Source organism: Tenrec ecaudatus, chromosome 17 (genome assembly GCF_050624435.1).
Source record: "Tenrec ecaudatus isolate mTenEca1 chromosome 17, mTenEca1.hap1, whole genome shotgun sequence".
Classification (NCBI taxonomy): Eukaryota; Metazoa; Chordata; class Mammalia; order Afrosoricida; family Tenrecidae; genus Tenrec; species Tenrec ecaudatus.
In genome coordinates this window covers 40287278-40309435 of record NC_134546.1, presented here as the reverse complement: position 1 = coordinate 40309435, position 22158 = coordinate 40287278, and the positions used below count along the sequence as shown (strand labels likewise).

Here is a 22158-nt window from a genome sequence, read left to right as displayed (position 1 = left end):
CCAACTTTCCTAATTTTTGGGTTTTCGTTTTGCTTTAGGTTTTTCTGTGATTGTGGTGCTGGAACACTGTCTAATCCTTGTACATTAGCTGGTGAGCCCACACATGACACAGATACACTATATGACTCTGCTCCACCTATAGAATCTAATACTTTGCAGCACAACTGAATTCCTTCCCTAAAGAATATGTCCTGCCATTCTAACATCATAACTTAAAAACTTTTTTTGGAAGAAGATTTAAAATACTTGCCCATGCTACAGGAAGAAACTATTTGGACACACGAGGTCAGTTGACACTATGAAGCTCAAGCTACCAAAAAGAAAGTGGCAATATATTGACTCAGGATATCAAAGCTGGGTGTTTTAGCATTACTGTGTAAAGACTTTTGAAGGGACAGAAGTGAAGAAAATAAGCTGCAATTTTGTACAGATACCAGCTTCTGAAAAGCTGGTGTTTTTACAACTAGCATTGAATGCAGTCCAATTTGCAGTAGTATCTTCAATAGACAAGCAGCTTTGTTGCTGCCTTTATGGACATGGGTACCAATTGCTTTTGTAATATGGTAAAAATGTGAGCTAGCACTTCTGCGTTTCTTTTGATTTTTTTAACATGTATTCAGATTGAGAAATATGATTTTAATGCTTTAATCTCATGTAGTTTGTTTTTAATTTCAAGCAAAATCTTATTGTACTTGAATGTGCCCTGTTTTGTTAGCACACCTAGACTTGCTGTAACTGTACTCATGTCCCAGTATGTACGTTCTTTCTATGAAAGAGAAAACACTAATCTTAAATTATATCCAGCAATGTTTCTGGTATCCTTTAAGAAAAGTACTATTATTTCCTTCCCTTCCCTTCCCTGTGCAGCATTCAAAACCACCCCTAGAACGAGTGTTTTAATGAGACTTCCTAGGAAGGGATGCACTGTAAAACAAAAGTATTCTTGTAACTCAGTTTTGTGAAAGGTAAAAACTACTATGTTTTAAAGTACACTTTAGAAAGTCTCTTCAAAACAGTCCTGTATTTGAACTCTGTTCATAGTTTTTTTTTGAACAGTTTAGACAAAACTGCTGGGAATTAAAATGATTTCCTGCATTAAGCTGAGACAAGTATATATACAGCCCTATACAGTTTCATAGCTTACCCCCCCCCATTTATGTGTATTGGTGACAGTGGGTATAAACAGCCTGAAAGTGTATGCATGTACCATAACATCTAGACTTAATATATTGTGGAGTATTCAATAACCATTATGTAGAAGGTAGATAAGAATTAAAAGGGTTTAATTTCCTAGAAAGAAAATGGAAAAATGGTCATTTTTAAAAAATAAAGTTTATTAGATCATAATGGTGTCTGGATTTACCACCTTTGTCAAAAGTCAACACTTTTCAAATGTGTTCTATAATTCCTGAATCAAGGTCAGCAACTCGTGAACAACTTCATAGTCTACAATTGACTTTTCACTCACCAGGCAAACTTCCCTTAAGAAACAAAGACAAAAATTGAGGATTAATAATTTCCACCAGGTATCATTTTTCTCTGCTGCCCCCACCCCGTACTCCCTACTAAAAAAAATCAGGTGTGTGATAAAATTATGACCATTATAGTTACCGAAATAACCGCAGTGACTTTGTGGTCTTCTCAAATTCTCTTGCTTTTCTGTGTCCCTTTTGAATAACCTCTTCTGGAAGGTTAGCAAGCCTTGCTGCATTAAAGCCGTAGCTTTTAGGACAAGCGCCCTTAACGAATTTATAGAGGAAGGTAATAGTCTCCTGGCTGGGATCTTCACATTCGTTTTCTACCATGCATGCCTTTTGTAAGAAAAAAATACTTTGTTAAACATAGTGTGCACCCAATTTGATTCCCCTGAAAGACTTGGTTGGTTTTGCATAAATAGTTTACAGGTACCATGTGTCCTAAGCGCACAGCAACATTTTGAGAATAATCTTCTACTAATGAATGGTAGTGAGTAGAAAACAATGTTCGGCACTTTATATTCTCAGCAAGTTCTTTAACAACTGCATTTGCTATTGCTGTCCCATCAAATGTTGCAGTACCTCGCCCTGTAAAAAAAAAAAAAAAAAAGATGCACCTTATAGAAAGAATCCCCCACCCCGAAATAGCAATATTAAATTAATGTACAAAAACATTCTTGGGGAAACAGAAATAGAAAATAGAGAAATTCTACTAGTCTTCCTATTAGTGAACTAAGGAGCCAGCCCTGGTCGTACTCCACCAATGTCCTTAGGCAGTGGTTTTCAACCCACATACGCAGTGGGGATACGACTTTCACAGGGGTTGCCCGATTCATAACAGCAAAACATAGTTTTATGGTTGGGGGGTTACCAGAACATGAGCTGTATTAAAGGGTCGAAGCATTAGGAAGATTGAGAATCCCTGCTCTAAGGACATGCTGAATCAATGAAGGGCCAAACTTTCAGACAACCTTCCAGAAAAGCATTTCTTTGTGGTAATGTTTTTTAAATTACCTACCAAAGATGTTAATGTCTTACCTAATTCATCCACAAGCACCAGAGAATGTGCTGTTGCATGTGAGAGTATACTGGCAGTTTCACTCAACTCAACAAAAAATGTACTTTCCCCTTTGAAACAAACACAAACAGATATTCATTTTAAGAATAACAATTGACCCTTAGACTCAAAACACTGAAATCTTGAGGTACTGTTAGATTTAATATTGAATGTGATACTGATTAACACCAGAAAATTTAAAAACCATCAAACTCAAATGGCTCATAAACAACTCCGTGATCTTGATTACACAGCTGTCTATCATTTAAAATACAGAAACAAAGTATCACAGTAAACAAAATGATCACTCACCTGACATGATTCTATCTGAGGCTCCAAGTCTAGTAAATACTCTATCAATCGGTGTAAGCCTACACACTTCAGCAGGCACATAGCAACCCATCTGGGCCATGATAGCTAACAAGCCAGCCTGTGAGTAAGGGAGGTAAAACCTTTTATAACCAGTATTAAATGACCTATACAAACAACTTATCAGGATGAGACAGTAAGCCAAACCTATAAACATAGTTCTCTCTCTCTTATGAACTCTAAAATGACTGAAGCCCTAAGGTAGGTAGGTTCTGCTTTTACACCTATTTGCTAGAGTGGGAAGCCTAGAGAAGGTACAAGAGTTAAGATTTAACTGGCCTTAAAACCTTCAAGCTGCATGCTAAATAACTGGTGATTCTAGCTAAACTCAGTAAAATTACCTGAGAACTCTGAAAAAATACCACTACTTAAAATCAACTGCACTTTTAGGGCCCAGCTCACTTATTAGAAGTGTGGTGCATGGGGACTAACTATGGCTTTGTGGGGCATGCAGTCTATCCCATATGAGGGGGCACCCCCCAAAAACAGATGTGATGTGAAGGAAGGGGCTAATGCATTTGGAGTTCATTCCACAGGTCAGACTGTTAGTTGCCTAACTGTGCGATACAGCCTGAACTGTGGCAGATGGGGAGTGCATGAAAGGAGAGTGATTTGAAGATGTACCAGAGGGGAAGGAGAGCGGTGTGTATCAGCATCCAAAGAGAGTATTTCCAAGAATGGAATTGCAGATTTGACAGATGTATCAGTCATAATGGAGAGTACTTTGAAGGTATTAAGGTGGCTTTGTAGAAAAAAATACATTGAAATGCATAGCTTTGAAAATATGCTGGGTATCTTGGGGTTACCCCCAACAAATAGCCACAAGACCATCTTATCCCTAAACATGAATTTTCTTTCCCTACCTTAGTAATTCTGCATTAGGACTTTCATAAGAATAATAAAGACATACAATGAAATCTACAGATTTCCTATAGACATAGCTGCCTATAAATATCAATTAGAAAATAAACTAGACAGTGTTTAATCCTTATCTGATTCCCCTTCCTACCACTTTACATTATTTTAATTTTCTTTCTCTGTGTACATTAATAAAAATACAAAGGCCAAGTGGGAAATAATATACATAGAGAAAGAAAATTATGATAATGAAAGTCAAGTCAAATCATGACCTCAACCCATCCCTTTTGTTACTGAGCCGCACGGTTTGCAGTTCAAACACTGTTCTTTAAGTGTTCTATAGCCTCAGAAATCCTAATGTGGATTCTTAAACTTACTTGGCCTACCACTCCCTTTGCGGGGGAGGGAATCTACTTTTGCAATACAGTTTGGGAAACACTTCTATACGGTATCTGTGAATGAAATAAATGGGCTCAATGACAGTGGGTTTTAACATCAGGCAAAAGTGTCTGGATTGTGCAAATGCTAACAGCTGACTTCTGGCCGAAAGGGGCCTTGACAAGCAAAAGCCTGGCTTCCCATCAGCTTAAGGAGCACAGCTCTACTCTGCAAATGTGGGATCACCTGAGTCTAAATTCAATAACAAGAAGTTAACAGATAAGATAAACCAAAACTTCAATCTTTTAATTTAAAAAAATCCTTTTTTGCTTCCTAGTTAAAATATAGTCACCTATCTAACTCATGCTACGTGTGAAAGACTTGCCTAAATATACAATATATCTATTCCTAAAATATAACAAATGACCTTTTGATAGCTTACCTGTCTCATGAGTGTAGACTTGCCCCCCATATTCGGTCCAGTAACAAGTACACAAAAAGCTCTGTCCTTTTCCTCCTCTTCCTCACAGCCTATTAAGATGTCATTAGGAATAAAGTCATCTCCAAAAAAGGTCTTTGTAATGCAGGGATGCCGTGATCCTTGAAGCTCTAAGAAGGGATGTGTGTCACCTTCTGGCAGGAGAATTACAGGACGACACATAGGACCATCACCCCCGCGACTGTAGCTAGCCAGACAGAGCAAAACATCTGTGAAAGAGGGATGAAAAGCAAAGTATTTAAACACTATTAGCAAAGTAAAACACAAAGACCCAAGTCATACAGAAACTTCAAAATGTTTCGCTCGAGGCATGTTCTTCATGCTTTGTTGCGATGCACAGCAGCTCTCTCTCTGGCACTCTTAACAGTGCCTAGGCCGCTTGTGAGATCGCCTCATCCGCCTTGGTGTTTTGTCTTCATTTTAACACTGGTAATAAAATGACTAATAATTTCCCATTTATACCTTGAGCAGAAAAATGACCAATCGGAACACTTGTGCTGGGTAAGGATTTTAGATTATAGTAAAGACAGCATGCACACCTTTTCTATTCTGGAAAGTGAGAGCAATGTCCATTTTCATGTTACAAATTTGAGAAAACTGGTTGCTGTATTTAAACTGTAATGGAGCTTAGGCTCCAGTTAAATTGGCTGTTGACTTTTATGAAGGAATTATTCATGAAGCTGAAAAAGCTACCAAGCTTTTTTTTTAAAGTATGCTAACCTGGATTGAGAACAAGGGAAGTAAGAAATGTGCATGCATCTGAATTCAGTGAAATACAAATATACATGCTATAAGTGCATCAAGAAGTGATGTGGGCTGTGCTGGGCTGCTCACAAGATCAGCAGCCCCAAAAACCACCAGCACTCTTAGTGGGAAGAGAGTCTCGAAAACCCACTTGGGGCACCTCTACCCTGTCTTACAGGGTAATGGTGAGTCTGAATCAGCTTGATGACAGTTGTTGGGGTCTGTACTGGAGATCTGTTATCAATCTGATGTTAAGACTGAAGGCCAGAGGCTTACTTGTAACTAAAAACAAGTTTCAAGTGAACAATTTAAAATTGCAGTAGCAACTTTGCCTAGTGAGAACACACACATCCCAAACCCAAGAAGCTGCTTAAAGTCTTACCCAGCACTGCAATACACTCTACAGCCGACTGCCAGTTCTTGTAATTTTTATCAAAGTTATAGAATAGCCGCCGCATGCAGTCCTTCAATGACACATCTCTTCGTTCTTCCGCATTCATCAGGTTAGCCAACTTTTTCTCAATAGTTTTGGTCCAGTATCGTTTACAGCCTTTCTTGGTAGATTTCAACTCATATTCCTCTGGTAAGTTACGGTTGGCAAAACTCTCTGGGATTTCCAGCTGATACCGGTTCCGACCAATTCCCCAGTAGACTATGGTCCTACAGCCAATACGGCTGCGCTGTTTCTCCAAGTACTCCAGGAGGCTCTGCTCATTTTCTCTTATGTCCGCAAGAGCCTGGTCATAATCTGAGTCAAATCCTGCTTTAGGTGTAATCAGCCCAGTCTTCCGAGCTCTTTCATGGTCAAAGGCTGTATCCCATCGGTTAAGTTCTGTAGTCAAGTCGGGAAAACGGCCTTCAGGATGTTTTGTTTGGAGAGTGATTACCTGCTTGAGGAGCTGAGACTTAAAGCCATCAACAACTTCTTCCATTATCTCTATAATTTTGCACATTACTTTGAATCCCTCTAGAGCAGAAAGAAAATCGATTATCTTCTTTTTGCTATATGTTGTTTCTTCATACATTATAGCCCTGCTCTCTGGGTGGTTCTGGAGCTTCAAGGGAGAGCCAACATTATGTATTTTGCTCAGCAGCCTCTCGAGGTCAGGAAGCTTTTTAAGAAGATCTACCACCTCAGAGATTTTGTCAGGTACAACCATGAGGTCTTCTATGGCATCCAATCGATCGTTGATAGGGAAAGGGCTACAGAGTGGGGCACAAAGCCACTGCTTTAGAAGCCGCTTACCAAAAGGAGTATGGCACGTGTCAATCCTCTCTAGCAGGGTCCCTTCAGTAGAACCATTTGTCCCATTCAGGAAAATCTCTAAGTTGTTTAATGTCACTGCATCTAGCACCATTCGTTGATTGGCTCTAGCAAAGACAGCACCAGGTCTTATGGCACTGATGTCAGAATCCAAGGGAATATATTCTTCAAAATTAGCCATTGACAAAAGCTCCTGGTCGATAAGACATTTTTTGAGGTAGAAAACACAACCACCCAGAGCAGAGAGGGCCAACTCACTCTTCTCTGCTGGTGTCAAGCCAATGGAATCGGATTCTGAGGTCATATTTTTAAGCACCTGTGGCAACATCACCCCACTGTCCTTATTTAGCTTTTCTGTGAAATACTCTTCTTCTAGGAGAGTCCTCAAAGTTTTGGCTGCATCCCAAAACTGGGAGCCTGGTATCAGCCCTTCCTGAAGAGAAGAAGATAATGAACTCTTAAGGATCATCTTGGTTTCTGTTGAGAGGTTCCCTTTTTCAAACAAGACTTGTACTGGAGGATAGTGTGCCACTAGAGTCCTGAACCTGGAACAATGGCGATCATCTGAAAACTGACCTATGTAAAATTTTCCCAATGAAGTATCAACAAAGCATACACCATACACACGAGTGTGTCCCGAAGAATCTTCCTCTTTTTCTTTGAGGCTAAGAAGGTATTTGCTGTAGTTCCCAGAGGGATCCCCTTCCAGCACACTGTAGGTCTGTGTACCCTTGGTGATGATCCTACAGATCTCCCTCCTCACCACTCTATGGTGCTTCGATACATGTGCCATCTTCCGGCACCGCGCCTCCATCATTTCTGGGGTCTCAGTTTGTTCCACTCGTGCCACTTTATAACCCTTCTGCACTAAGGAATCTGAATACCGGCCAAATGCAATTTCAGGAAAACCGGAATGGGCCCAGTTGCCTTTCATGAATACCAGGCCCAGTTCATTAACTCCAATGAGAGCATCCATGTGGTATAACTCATAAAATTTTCCCACCTTATAAAAGATGACAAGATCAAAATTCTGAGCCTTAATCTGCCACCACTTCCTCATCCCAGGAGTACAGGTATTAAGGAAATCCTCAGGCACGTAGAGTGAGGTCGCATCAAATTCAGGGTGATCAGGCCGTCTCCTCCGTTCATCTCTTCTCTTTTCCTCCTTAAGCCATTCCAAGGTTTCATGATACCAGACAGTGGGGCGGCTACTGTCATCCCCTCCGCTAGTATGGGCTTGGGATTCAGAACTTTGAAGAGCAGCAAAAGCACCCAAATTGTTCTTGGTTTCTGGTGAAATGCCAGTTGCTTTTTTAGTGGCTAGGGGCACTTCCTTCTTTGAGTTTTTCTTCCTCAGAGAGCCGTTTCCAGCCACCATTCTCTTCCGCTTTGGAGCGACCCTGGCAGGCCTGTACAGGCCTTCGCTCTCGCTGTCCCCCATCCCACTGCTGGCTTCATCGCTGCTGCCTTCCTCCTTGGCATCTGGCTTGAATTCCACATCAGAGCCACCAATGTCACTCTCAGAGTCGGATAGGACTCTCAGTTTCTTAACTTGGCGGCTACTTCGCCTAGGTCCTTCTATCTTAGGCAGCACCTCCTCTTCACTCTCCATTGCATTATCTTCTTCGTGCTTCTCTACAGCATTGCTTACAGCCACCTGCCGCAGAGAGGAAATAGTATTAAACACAATTTCATATGTATGGGGGCTCAAAAAAGTTTAGGGAAAATTCCATTATCTTTTCATTCCATTCCCCTTCCCCCCCAAAAAACACTTTTTGAAGCTCCCTTATATAAAAAGACCTTCTAAAAATGAGAAACTTTTCCCCCCTCAAGAAATGTAAACTTTCACACTGCAGTGCAGAATAAATTTGTGTGGTTTAAAGCACACTTTATACCTGCTATGAAGCCATATACCACTCGTACTAATAGATGCTAAGTTTACTGCTGTGGAAATAAACTTCAAATCTTCTCAGTTGACGTTAATTATATTACACAATCTGGAGAAAATCACAATGGCTCTAGTGCTCCACAAATCTCCAGACCAGCTTCTACTCATCCTGGACAAGTTCCATTGACTACCTACCATGGGTCACCGTCCTGTTGTTAGTGGATCTCTGACTGGATAACCCAGTTCTAAACCTCTGATGCATATTCTATTTCCTGATCTTCAAGTTTTAAATCTTAAGTTCTGGATTAACGGTCATTTATTTTTAAATGAATCAATAAAATTTGCATTCAAAGTTATTTAACATCTATTACTGGCAATGCAGAATACACCAGAAAGCATAAGCCTGGATTGGATGACTGGAGGACCTGACTATACTTTGTCATACAGAAGCCTACCACTAGAGTACACGGCCAATTTAAATATCGAGTCATTACCATTCTGAATATTGCTAGCTACCAAAATGTCAGCAATCTACTAGAACAATATACCTGTCCTCTCTGTGTATATACATATATACAAGTATATAACAGATGTTACTTCAATATGCCTTACTTTCCCTTCAGCCTCCTAACACACAAAGCTGAAGTGCTCAGCTGTGAACCTAGAGGTTGGTGGTTCAAACCACCAGCATCTCCACAGGACACAGATGTGGCAATCAGCTTCCCAAGATTTAAAGCCTTGGAAACACTATAGGGCAGCAGTTCTGTTTCTGTCCAACAGGTCACTAGGAATCAAAACTGATTCAAGCACAATGAGTCCTAACAAATTGTAATGCCCCACCTCCATCTCTTCTTCTGGCTCCGAGGGCTCATCACACACGGCCAATTCAAGCCTCTTAACCTTGTCTTTACTTAAGGCTTCATCTGCACGTTGCATGGCTCTGAGTATTTCAGGCTTTGCACTGTAAAAATGACCTCCCTTCTGGGCTTCCTTTCCTTTTGAACCTAGGGAAAAAACATGTATTTACAAATAAGTACTGGCTGTATGTTTGGTTTAACCCCTAATACTTTCCTTAATGGAAAAGGCCTAAGGCAATAAATCACATATATATTTAATAACCCATTACTTTTTATTAGGAAATAGATCACAATAAAACACAAAAGGAAGGAATTTTCAGGGAACACTACATACCACTTAAATTGCAATTACTTACTCCTTGAAATTAATCTTTAAGTGCTGGGTCACCAAGGGCCACTAAGTCTCTTCTAGTGGCCTAAAACACTAGCACTACACAAGTATGCATGTGCTTCTTCAAGTGAGGTACTTAAGACTTTGTATGAGCAATTAATCAGGAAGCTAAAGACTACCATTGTCATTAAATGAAGCTAAAATGTTAAAATTTATTTTGTCCCACGGGTAGGTAGGGCTTTTCTTTTTCTTTTTTTTTTTTTTAAGACCCAGTCATCTAGCTTATTGGACCATATAAGCTTGTGGGGATAGCCAACTTCACACTTTGGACATGTTAAAATTTATTTTTCAAAAGAGCTGCTTCAAAATGTTTTGCTCTGCTTGAAAATTTCCCTTCATTTAAAAGAGTTTTAGTATTGATGATACTTCTATTTGCAGACACCACACAGAATACCACAAGTCTAATATATTAAGCTACTACTTAAGAGGCAAAGCCAGAAATGTCTGTGTTTGGTTTCTGCACGAATATACTTGTATGCTTTATACCCACTGCCACTGAGCTCCTGCCAGATTTAACAGATTCAAAACATTAGGTACCACCTTCCTTTACTTTCTGTACAGGACAACCTACACTTCCAAGAAATTAGCAACTTTCATGGCTTGCCAAAAAATAAGTGATATGCCAAGGCTACACTACACACTGCTACAAGCAAAACTGGCCAGGAAGGTGGTGGTTCTCAACTTTTTCTGACGTGCCAGCTGCAGCAGGACCCACCCCTGCTCCCTCCCCACGACCTAGTTACTACACCCTGTTCCAACCACCAATCTGAATGACACAACTCAAAGGCCTTCAATACACAGGACAAATATAGATTACAAAACACAAGATAGTTATTTTCGTTCCAAAGTTAGGTTTGTAACCTCACAATTAGTCCTGCTTTGAAGAGGCTTCATCTCCCTTCTAGCCCAACCTCTTCATTTTATCTCTGAGTAAACTCTCAGGAAATAAATTACTTTGGCTTGGCCATGGTGACACAGAAAATTAGTGGTGGGCAAACCAGCTTTCTCTATTCCTACTCTTGCGTTACTATTAGATTTCCATCAACGCTTCAGCTTCCCTCTCTACACTCTATGGAAGATCCATGGCAGTGGGGCTGCTAACCATAAGTTCAAAACCACCAGCCCATCCACGGGAGAAAGACATGGCTTTGTACTCCTATACAGAGTGACAGAGTCAACTCAATGGCAGGGAGTTGGAAGTTCTGTTTCTGAGTAGAATACTATGGCCTCAAGGGCATGTTTCTCAGAGATTTCTAGAAAATTGGTCCTTGTCCTGGTTCTACATGATTGAATTCAGCAACTAAGGAGCCTATAGTCTGAGGATAACGAAACAGGACTTGCTCATACTCAGTCCTCTGCAATACACTGCAGGCAAGCACTGCAAAATTCAGGAGGCTGACCTGCGCAGCTGGCCTAAGCCAGCCTACTGATGCTCGTGATAAGGCCAGCCAGTAAGGCAAAAGCTGGTTACAGAAAGTCTGATGCACCACGCTTCTTAGCCATGTCCAGGGGTCAGAGGATTTTGAAGGCTAAGTACCCTGACTACAAGGCTTTTCTTTTGGATTCTTTAAAATGAAGACACTTTAATACCTCTTCTTCATGCCAGAATCTAGTATTTTGATTATTAATTCCAGTCAGAAGATTAAATTTCCTTTGTGGGCATCATGATGTAAATCACTGAAATGCCAAAAAAACAAAAAGTCCATTCTACTGGCTGAAGACCATCCCCATTTTATTATCCTTCCCCTAGGATGCCAGAAGTTTAGACGTGCACTCAACAGCCGCTCCTACAAATACATTTCGTTTCACTACGCTTGATACTCAAGGGAGGAGGATCTCCCTCGCTCTTACCTGTATATGGCTTTACTAGCCTTTTGCTGACCCAGCCCCTTGTTGGACTGTCATCAAAAAACTGTACATGAACTCGGACTGACTTCCCTTTCTCACGGATGCACGTTCCATCAACAGGGTGGTTGTAAACCAAGCAAGGCCACCAGGGGTAGCCTTCCATCTTGGCCCAAACCAAATCACCTGGCGTGAAATCATAAGCACTGTTGACAAAAGGTAACTTGGTTAGTATTTGGTCAAACTGCCTTAAGAGCATCAGGCTACAGAAAAATACAAAAAGTACCCTCAGATACCTCTGAAATCTTCTGTAATTCATGATTTTAAAAAAACCAAAAACATATTTAGGTAACACAAAAATCACAATCCTGTTAAAAACAAGCAATTAAGTTCTCATATGAATCATTCAAAGCTTTAAAAACTGGCAGAATTCTGGTGGAAAGCCAAAAATTTGCATATAAATTGAACTGTCTATACAATAATTTTCAATATCACCTTACCCTCGATGTAGCTTTATGCTTAACACAACCCTACAAATTTACTGCTGTTAAAAACACTGTCAGTATACATTACATGCTAACTATATTTACAGCCTCTCTAGTGCTTAAAACGCTCTAATAAGGGGGAAGTGGTCCTTTTTAGAAAAGGGGAATTAATCCAAGCCCTGGTGTTAGCTTGGTATTAGCTCAGCTGCTAACAAAGAGTGGGTAGTTCCCTCCACCAGGTGCCCACAGGAGGAAGATGTGGCAGTTGGCAGCTTCCCTTAACAAGGGACAGCCTTGGAAACCCTGTGGGGCGGGACAATTCCCCCATCAGGTTTGAGTGATAAAAATTAACAGGCATCATCCCTATGCCATGTAAACCCAATAGGAAAACAAAAGAAAAACTTTATTGTTAAAGACAATGAGCATCCATAAATTCCAAAGAAAAAATATCAAAATAAATATTGGAATTATCTTATGATTTACTTAAATGAGATTCCACCATGATTTTATAACTGCTTCTACAGTTCTGATGTATTTTAAATGCCCTATTTTGTTTTATTAGGGCTTTTATAACCCAAACTCTCTGCCAAAGAGTACGTGCTGACTCATAACGACCCCCTGTGGGTTTCTGAGACTAGTGGTTTAGATGGTAGTTGGGTTTTTTGGGGGGTGGCTCTCCTAGGGCTTTTATAGACTATGAAAGCTCAGAAAAATACATACAGAACTTAACAAAATAAAAAATCAGAAAACAGATATTTAAAAATTGTAATTTTTGCATCCTCTTTAGACCATAACCTTGGTGTCTGTTACTGGCCGTACCCAAAACTTCCAATACCACTCGTGTGGGACTACTTTTTTTAAAACTATAGATATAAAAAAAATTATCAAGTATATAACAAAAAAGATGCCATTGAAACATTTTTACATGTCTGATTTAGTGGCATTAATTACATCCATGATGTTGTACAATCATCACCACTGTCTTTTGCTAAATTTTTCCACCACCTTAACCGAAGTTCAGTGCACTCCATCCCACCCCCCAAACCTAAGTCCCAGTCCTCCTCCTAGGGACCACTCTCTACAGCTGCCCATTGGAGGTGTTTCACGAAGTACAAGCATCACTTGACCTTTTATGACTAGCGTTTCATTGAACTAGGTTTTGAAAGAATTGGTGTACTCCAAAGCCCCACTAGAATTTGCTTTAGTTTCATATACATAACATCTACACTTCAATTTTTTAGATGTCCAATTTAATGGCAAAAAAATTTTGCTCCTATAAATTAAAAAATTGGGTTCGGTTCTAAAGGACAAAACAAAACATTGTGAAATAACATTCTAAATTAACCAAAGGGGGGGGGGGGAGAGAAAAGATTCAAATACCAAAGGGAGTCTTCTATTAACTAAATTCGGCACTTAGCAAAGAAGTAATTGAAGAGTAAATTAATTCCTCCCATCACACACCTTCACAGCATCCACCGAACTGGACTCTGGTACAGTTCCTAAATCACCCTAGAAAAGCAGCAGAAAGAAACTGGGGTTCTCTGAAGAGGGGACACGTTGTCATGAGAATGAAAGGACATTCCCGAAGTTCAGCTTGAAAAAGGCCCCACTCCCAGCATGGCAAAGTTGACAGTAAAAGCACACTTTTTAACTAGTTACAGAAATTAAAACCAGTTAATTTGTAAAAGTGAGTCTACAATAACCCTCAATTTTCTTTTACATGTGTCCTCAAACTGCGGCCCAGGTGTTTTTGCCCCATTTCTTTTTTTACTTCAAAATAAGGTATGTGCAGTGTGCATAGGAATTTGTTCAGTTTTTTTTTTTTTAACCATAGCCCAGCCCTCCAACGGGTCTGAGGGACAGTGAACTGGCCCATTTGAAGAACTTGAGGACCCCTGTGTTAGACGCTAGAGTATTAGTCAGGCAACACTGTTTATAAAAAAACTTCAGACAACTAAGTCAACATCCCAAACTAGGGCAGAACGTTACGAAATTTTTAAAAGCCTTTATTTTTTGGTTAAAAAATCTTCTTACATATATTGTTTTAGGGGCCCATTGAATTGGTTCTGACCCATAGCAGCAGCACCATGGACAAAGCAATGCCAGGTCCTGGGCCCTCCTGCCCAACTGCTGCCATGTTTGAGCCCCTTGTTGCAGGCACTGTATTAAATATGCGTACCTCTGTATCCATTGGTCACACCTTTATCAATTCAGTATTTTTCCTTTGTACAATAGTGCTAGTAACTGCTGGAGTCATGTGCAGCCACGACCAATAAGCAATGTCAAATTTTCCATCACCATAAACAAACTCACTGCTCCCCAACAATGCCTCCTGCCTCTCGTAACCATTAATAAAACTTTATACTGCAGATGTTCTTAATCTAGGTGTTTCATCTAAGTGAGATCATGCAGTACTTGCCCTTTTGCATGAGTGATTTATCTCACTCGGCAGGTTTTCAAGGTTCGGTATGCTATGTTATGGCATGTGCATACAAGACTTCATTTATTACATCCATGGTGTTGTACAATCATGTACGGCTGAGTAGCAAGCATTCCATTTTATGTACAAGGGGGCGCTTCATAGAGTTCATGAAAAAATGGAATGAAGATTTCTGAAGTTTGGAAATCCCTTTGTATAGTGCACTCCTGGCCATTCAACAGTGTACATATACATTAGCCTGTTTCCACCTTTGAGCTATTTGGGATAGGTTCTGCACTGACACTGGTTTGTGTGTGTGTCTTAGGTGCCCTACTGGCATAATGGATTCCTCGTTAGGGCTGCTAACCTGTCAAAGTCAGCAGTTCAAAACCACCAGCGGCTCTAAGAGAGCCAGATGAGGATGAGACTCTCTGCTCTTATCAAGATTACAAGAACAGGCAGTTCTACACTATCCTACTGAGGCACCAGGAGTCAGAATTGACTGATGGCACCGAGTCTGGTTTGGGCTCATTGCAAACTCACTAGGCTACAGTATTATAGAAACGTAACTTTTGCAAGCAGCTGGAAACCAAAAGGGTTGTGTGACCGGTCGGCCATGTTGCAGTGGTCTACCAAAGCACACTCCAAGGTTGGTGGTCTCCAAGGTTGGTCTGTATTAAGCAGGAGGCTCAGAGCACAAGTGTCAAGCTACTCCCATTAGCCCACCTCTCACAATCAAGAACACCCTTAACACCTGTCTATTCTCTCAATCGCCACTCCACCTCTAAATCCCTCCTATCCCCACATCCTCTGCCAGCATCCAACCAGCCAGCCTACTTCAGCTAGGGGTCTAACACACAAACCTCCACTATGGGATTCTTAAACAAAACCACAAGTATCAACTACAAGGAGAAACTGGAAAACTACACTAATTTATTAATAAATATCTTCTGTTAACCTCCCTGGTGGTAATTCCGAGTGTGGCTTGGGGTAAATGTTAACTGTCAGAAGTTTATCATACTAGAGATTAAAATGAGTAATTTCTTAAGAACTACAGGCCTACAATATAAAACAACAAATTTTATGCAAAACAATACCGCTTTGGGTACAAAGTTACTGACATAATTAGACTGCCAGGGAGGTTAATAAGTCCATTCTGACCCTGACTCTATATTAGTTCAGAGACTGTGAGCAGATAGGCTGCATCCGTCCCCCTGGGCTGCCTCCTTTCACAAAAGTTGCCATCAACTGGAGCAAAGAACCACCCAAAGTAAGAAGTCATCTGCATCGTATTTAGATGACAAAGACCTAGACAACTGGGCAAACAAAAGGAAATCTAAATGACAAACGGGAAGGCCTGGACTGCCCCACAACTGTTCCGATGAAGTCCAGTGGGAAAACTAGGCCCAAGCTCGGCCTTTGTTATTAGGTTTCTGGATATCCCCCAAGGTGTTTAGGTCGACTGCCCTGACCTAAAGCCTGGTGTTTTCAACAGCTTCATGGGTGTGTGAAAGCTGGACAATGAAGACCAAGACAAAACTGATGCCTTTGAAATTTGGTGTCGGTGAAGTTTCTCCAGCCTACTGTGGACTGTTAGAAGTACAGATTTGCCAGAATGCTCCTCAGAAAGGGGTTCCTCTCACATACTGTGAACATGCTGTCAGGGGGACTAGTCCCTTGAGAGACATTGGCTTTACAGAGGGGTCAAGGGACGAGAGAAAGGACATGGCAAGGATTGTGAGGATGGCACAGATTGGGGGGGGGGGGGTTGGTTATGTCCACACAGGGTCAGGTTGAGTGGGAACCGATTTAACGGCAGTACACACAGCTCACACACACAAACCACCCTAGCATGAACTACCTTGCTTGTCGGGCACTGCCATTTTGGAGCCACAATGCCTGATGCTGTGCCTGGCCAAGTGTAGAGTGAAGCACGACAGAACAAAAACTAAACTGCCACCAAATCTCTAAGACAGAGTGGAAGAACTGCCCTGTGGGCTTTTGAGACAGTATCTCTTTCTCGCCTGAAGGGCTGGGGGGTTCAAACTGCTGACCTGGCACTGAGTAGCCCAGCTCATGATCCACAACTTCACCAAGGCGCTCTCACAGGAAACCTGGAAGTCAGGGCATGTTCAATGGATTACTCAAAACCACTAACTGGCTCTCTCCTACCTTAAATGTGGTTTGTTTGGGTTTCTTTTTGAATCTCTCATCTCTTACTCAGTACTTCAAAGGTCTGCCAATTTGCGCCTAAAATAGGACCCAGGCAGGGATCCACTGTTTATTGGAAATTCACTTTATGCCACTTTGCTTTTAAAAAAGGCATGAGTAGCTGTTTCCACTAATGAAAAAGCCTAGTGAATTTTTCACTTACAAAAAAAGTGACTTGACAGTGAAACCAGCCCCGAGCCTTTGTTTTGCAGGAGCATGAAAGAGGTAGGGCTCATTCCAAGAAATGAGGTGGAGCACCTTCACTCCTGCCCCAGAATTACACTCTGCATCAAGCCACCAGTTTGAATTGTCTGCACACTGGGTGTTAACGTTAATTAATTAGTATGATTTGGCTGGTTATTGAGGGTCTAGGAACACTCAAGCATTTTCCATATAAGTGGCAACTGCTTCTTTGCTTTGCCCCCTTTTTAGTTTACAAGCAGTTTCATAAAAACACTCTTTTGGACAAAAGGGGAAACTTGTATGTTTTTTTTTCCAAATATCGCTTAGCACTCCATTAAAAGGCCAGCCAAGCCCTTCAAAGTGCCGGGGAAGCCCATGAGACCATGATAGCATCTCAAGGCAGGCAATTGCATCCACACACCTGCCAACCAGGGCCTTTAGAGACCCACGCTGTGAGGGCCATGAACAATCTAGCAGGAATCCTACACAGGACGCCGGGACAGGCTACCTACCAGAACAGTCACTCGGGCCAGGACAACTTCACCCCTCCCCCAAACACCTGACCTGTGTTTGTAATGCCAATTCAAACTAGTACTAAAACTCCATCCACCTGACTCAAAAAGCCAAGCCCATTGCCAAAGAGTTCATTCTAACACACACCAGACCAACAGGACAGGACAACCACCCCACTGGGTTTCCAAGGCTGCAATCTTTAGAGGCAGATTGACACATCTTTCCCCAACAGTGGGTAGTTCGAAATGTCCTTTTCGCTAGCAGCCCCATGCTTAACCACTTGTACTACCAGGGCGCCTCCATCACAGACAATACTTCTTTCCTGATCCCTTGCAAAAATCATTGTGTACGAGTATTAAGTATATCAACCTGCACAGAACTCTGGGGGTGGGGGCTCGTCTATGGCGAGCTACTTGGGACACCAACCTCGGTGTGCAAGTTCCCTAATAAAACCTCATACCATCAACTTCAATTTCACTGCCTCGTTTTTCCGAATCCGACTTGTGCTCCTGGGACACGCTCCTGCAGCAGGTCCAGTGGGGTGAGACCCTCTCAATTCCATAAAATACTACCTCTCAAATAGACTCTTAAGCTTCCACATGTGGCAAAAGACAAACAACGTTGCCAGTTGTTTCGGCCCTTGTGCAGTCTTCACTGTGCTAGGATCCAACTCAGTCCCAGCACTTTCTGCTCCCTCCCTCCGCGTCTCCATCCAGCCACGCCTCTAAGATCCGCCCTAAGACACACACCCCCGGCGCCCTCGGCACGCGGCCCAAGCCCCTCTACGGCCCCCGAGACCCAGCCGGGGGCTCACCGCCCCGGAGCAGTCTCTCCACTAGCCAGCGTACGTAGCACGCGTCAACTGACCCCCCCCCAATGGTGAACCAAGGGTCCCTTCCTGGAACTAAGGGAACCACCCCCATTGCCTGCCGCGCCCCTACCGGATGCACGCATTCCTCCTCCCCGAGGGCATTCCTCCTTCCCGCCACCCCTCCCCCGCCGCGGGCTGGCTCCTCCGCCTTCCCGCGCTCCCCGCACCGTGCGGAGCTGGCACCACTTCTCTTCCGCCCCCCCCCCCCCAAGCCGAGCTCCGCCTGCGGCTACTCTGCCAAACACTGACTGCATGCACTCCCCCTTCCTCCTCCAGAAGCGCCCGCCAGGCGGTGCATTCTCTTCCTCCAAAGCGCCGGAACTCGGCAAGGCTCCCCGCAGTCTAGTTCCTCTGCATTGCCCGTTCTCAGACTACACCCTCAAACTCACATCCCACTTTTTCTAAGGCAACGGTGCAGCCCCAGCTCCTTCGAGCCAGGGCCTAGCCGCACCGGCCCCCTTCCGCGAGCCTCCCGGACCCGGGGTCCGCGCGCTCGCCGCCGAACGCCGCGCGCTCGGCCTCCCACCGCCTACCTGGCGGGGACGCCCGGCGTCCGCAGCCCTCCGTTGAGTTTCTTCTCCTCGCGTGGCGACGCGGAGGCCGCCAACGGCCCAGGCCCGGCCTCGCTCCGGGCCGCATCCCCTTTGCGGGTAGGCGAGGCCCGGGGGTGGGCGGCAGTGTCGCCGTCGCTAGAGGTCCTGGCCGGGGCCTGGCTGGCTTTATTCAGCGGAGGGGACTTGGGAAAGAAGCTGTACAAGGTGCTCTGTCGCGACATAGCGACGGTGGCCGAAGGGCAGCCGTTACGTCGGACCGAGAGACGACCAGAGCCACATCCAGCGCGCGGCTCCCGCGGGCGGAGAATGCTGGGGGAGAATGCGGGGGGAGGATCCTCCGCGGGAGAAACACAGACCCGAGCGGCCAATCGGCAGGCGCCTCGGCGCGCGCAGGCGGCGTCGGGAGCAGCGCGGGCTGCAGGCCCCGCCCCCCGGGACGCGGGCGCGAGGAGGGGAGGGGCGGAAACGCTGGGCGGCAGAACTTCCGGCGCCGCCCCCAGCGTCTCGTGGCGGGAACCACGGCGGGCCGGGCCCCCCTGGAGCGGGCCGTCGAGTTCAGACTGGAAAACTCTGGCAGGAAGTTGGGAGCGCCCGCGGCGCGACGCCTGGGGAAACCCCCGTTACTGGACCGGAAGCGGGCGGCCGCGGGCCGCGAACGCCCTGGGTACCCGAGTGACCAGTGTGCCAGGCGCGCTCTGCAGGGTGGCCACCCGAGGGCTGCGGAAAGGGGCACTTCCGCCCGGGTCCCCAAGAAAGGAACCAGGATTCAGTCCGCCTTATTGGGCTTCTAACCTTAAGGTCAATGGTTCGAAACCACCAGCCACTCTTCGGGAGAATGACGAGGTTTTCTGTTCCTGTAGGAATTAGAGCCTCGGAAACCCACAGGGAGATTTCGACCCTGCCCTTATGGGGTCGCTATGAGTCAGCATCAAGCAAACCCACACTTGGAGCAGACTCACTAAACAGTTAAACTTTTGCTGTCCCTTGAGAAATCAAGGAGGCGGGAGGGGAGCTGTTTATAGAAGTATAACTGGAAAAATGTGATTAAGATTACAATCAGATTGTTTCAGGAAACTCATGACAAAAATACACCTTTTTTTTTAAGTCGTTTTATTAGGGGCCTGTACAGCTCATCACAATCCATACATCCATCCCTGGTATCAAGCACATTTGTACATTTGTTGCCACCATCATTTTCAATAATATGCTCTTCTACACAATGGCCTCAAAATCTAGTTACATGTGGTTTTAGATAGGTTAGCTGGAAGAGCTACTCTGCTACTGAGAAGTTATTTTTATATGTTTTATGATCGTTACAATAAAACTTCTGGGGCCTCAGAAATATTTGAGACTGAATAAACAAAGCTCTAAATAGCCTTCCAGAAAGGTTGCTTGTTAGTTCCTTATATTTCTGTATATAAATACCCTGAATAACATCTAGCTAATTTGGAGCATTTTGTCATTGAGTTTGCATTGCCTGTTTCAAACTGTTATTCCTCACTAAAGCTTTTTATCCATACAGTATTCAAATTTCTTTTCCCAATAGTAACATGCATAGCACTTGGTTAATGGGTTTCTCACTAACTGTCGTGGGGTTCAGCTCTCTCAACCCCATGTTGGTCAAAGCAAGCCTGCGCCATGGAGTTACCAAGGTTGTGAACTTGTACAGATCATACCTAGGGAGTTGGCACCCAAACTCCAGTGTCTCAATAGAAATTTACTTGGCACAAAATACCCCTGTAATCAGCAATATAAAACAGCAATCACAAAACCTGCTTAACAGTCCCATCTTACGTGTATCAGTTTTTGGACAAAGCTACAACTCTGTGCTAATGTAGATTTTGAAAGTTTTTATTTGAGCCCTGGTGGTAAAGATTTACAGCATTGGAAACTTGAGGGCCCGTTCTATGTCCTACAGGGTTGCTATGAGTCAGAATTGACTCAATGACAATGGGTATGTTGTTTTTAATGTGCTCCGAAGTATCATATTTTTCCAACTACAATGATACGTTATGTGGTTTTGCCTGTACGTGCTGCAAGTATGCAGTTTTCATTATTGCCAATGGTTTTATAGGCTCTAGGGTCAAATTGTCTGGTGTTTCGGCTATTTTGTGGTAAGTAATATTGATGAAACAACTTTTTTGATAATAGTAAAGGAGAAAAAAATTAAAACTCAGTTCCTAGTAATGTTGTAACTAATGTAATTCAATGTAGAAAGATTTTAGAAGGCAGTTTTTTGTTTTCATATGACCTAAGGAATATTACATGTAAACAATTTATACTGTATTTTCTCCATATTTGCCTATAATTAACATTGATGATATTAATGATTTTTCATAATCCGGTTTGGGAGAAGACCCATGGAGGAAAGGGTGACCCTGGCTGACATCGATCATAATTGTCATTGGTTCAGAACCTATCCTTTGAGGGGGATGGAGAGCAGGGATCTCATCCCAGCACAGGGAACTGACAACTTTACTTCCCTGAACTTGTCCTTTATCTTGAATGAGACTTATTTGGACCACATTTTAGAGGCTACCTTTATATGCACTAACAAATTCATTAAGCATTAAAGAGAAGTCATAGAGCTTAAAATCTTCCAATGTCCCACCTCTCGGTAGATGAAATTAGCCATCTCCCAAAGGTAAATATTGTATGTGGAAGTGAACACAAGACCGCCTAAATAAGAATCAATAAAAGCAACCAGCTATTTCCTCAGTGCTTGCTCCATAGCAGTGGGCGCAGCCACCGTCATTCGTGTTAGAGAATCAAACACAAGCCGTGGAAAACATCCAGTGATCCAAAGGTAAGGCTGAGTGGTGAAGGCTGACATGCAGGTGAAGGTGAACTAACGAGGAAGCATTGGGCTCGTTTGCGGTAGCGTATTGGACTTTTTCTGGTGGGCCCTCACATGGAAGGCAGGGCAAAACATAGAGAAGGGCCTGATCCAGTGTTGGCTGTTCTGGGCAGAGTGCGCGGGGCTTGTAGTTTTGTTCCTGGGCTGTGGCTGACGAGGTTATGGGTCTCAGTTTTCACACAGGGCATCCATGTGTCTATGCCCTCTCCCGTGTGCGAAAGTGGCAACTGAATATCCGTGAGCCCAAAGAGACCCATGTCTGATTCTATTTGGTCCTCTCTGTAAGGATCTGCCAAATGCTTTGTGTTTCAAACACTGCACTAGACGTTGGTGATACAGCAGGATCAACATGGAATTCCTACATTCCAGGATTACATTCCAGCCGGAAAAGGCCCACAATGCACAGGGTACATCAGTGAAATTATAAATCTGTTCAAGTG

At 43.3% G+C, this 22158-nt stretch overlaps 2 protein-coding genes across 3 annotated transcripts in view; one reads left to right on the top strand and one right to left on the bottom strand.

Moving 5' to 3' along the window:
• The window catches only part of FBXO11 (F-box protein 11), an 86932-nt gene extending 85602 nt beyond the window's left edge, over positions 1-1330 (top strand). For both annotated transcript variants that reach the window (XM_075535734.1, XM_075535733.1), the window contains exon 23: positions 39-1330. In XM_075535734.1, coding sequence (XP_075391849.1) covers positions 39-168 — 130 coding nt within the window. In that variant the 3' untranslated portion in view covers positions 169-1330. The remainder of the gene's footprint in view (positions 1-38) is intronic.
• On the bottom strand, positions 1314-19173 carry MSH6 (mutS homolog 6). Its single transcript, XM_075535732.1, has 10 exons — positions 18841-19173; positions 11632-11831; positions 9373-9536; positions 5763-8301; positions 4580-4845; positions 2845-2962; positions 2514-2603; positions 1909-2063; positions 1612-1811; positions 1314-1481 (listed from the first exon to the last, which is right to left on the bottom strand). The coding sequence occupies exons 1-10, from the start codon at positions 19080-19082 to the stop codon at positions 1400-1402; spliced, it is 4056 nt and encodes a 1351-aa protein (XP_075391847.1). The 5' UTR covers positions 19083-19173; the 3' UTR covers positions 1314-1399.
• Between the last annotated feature and the right edge of the window lie 2985 nt (positions 19174-22158).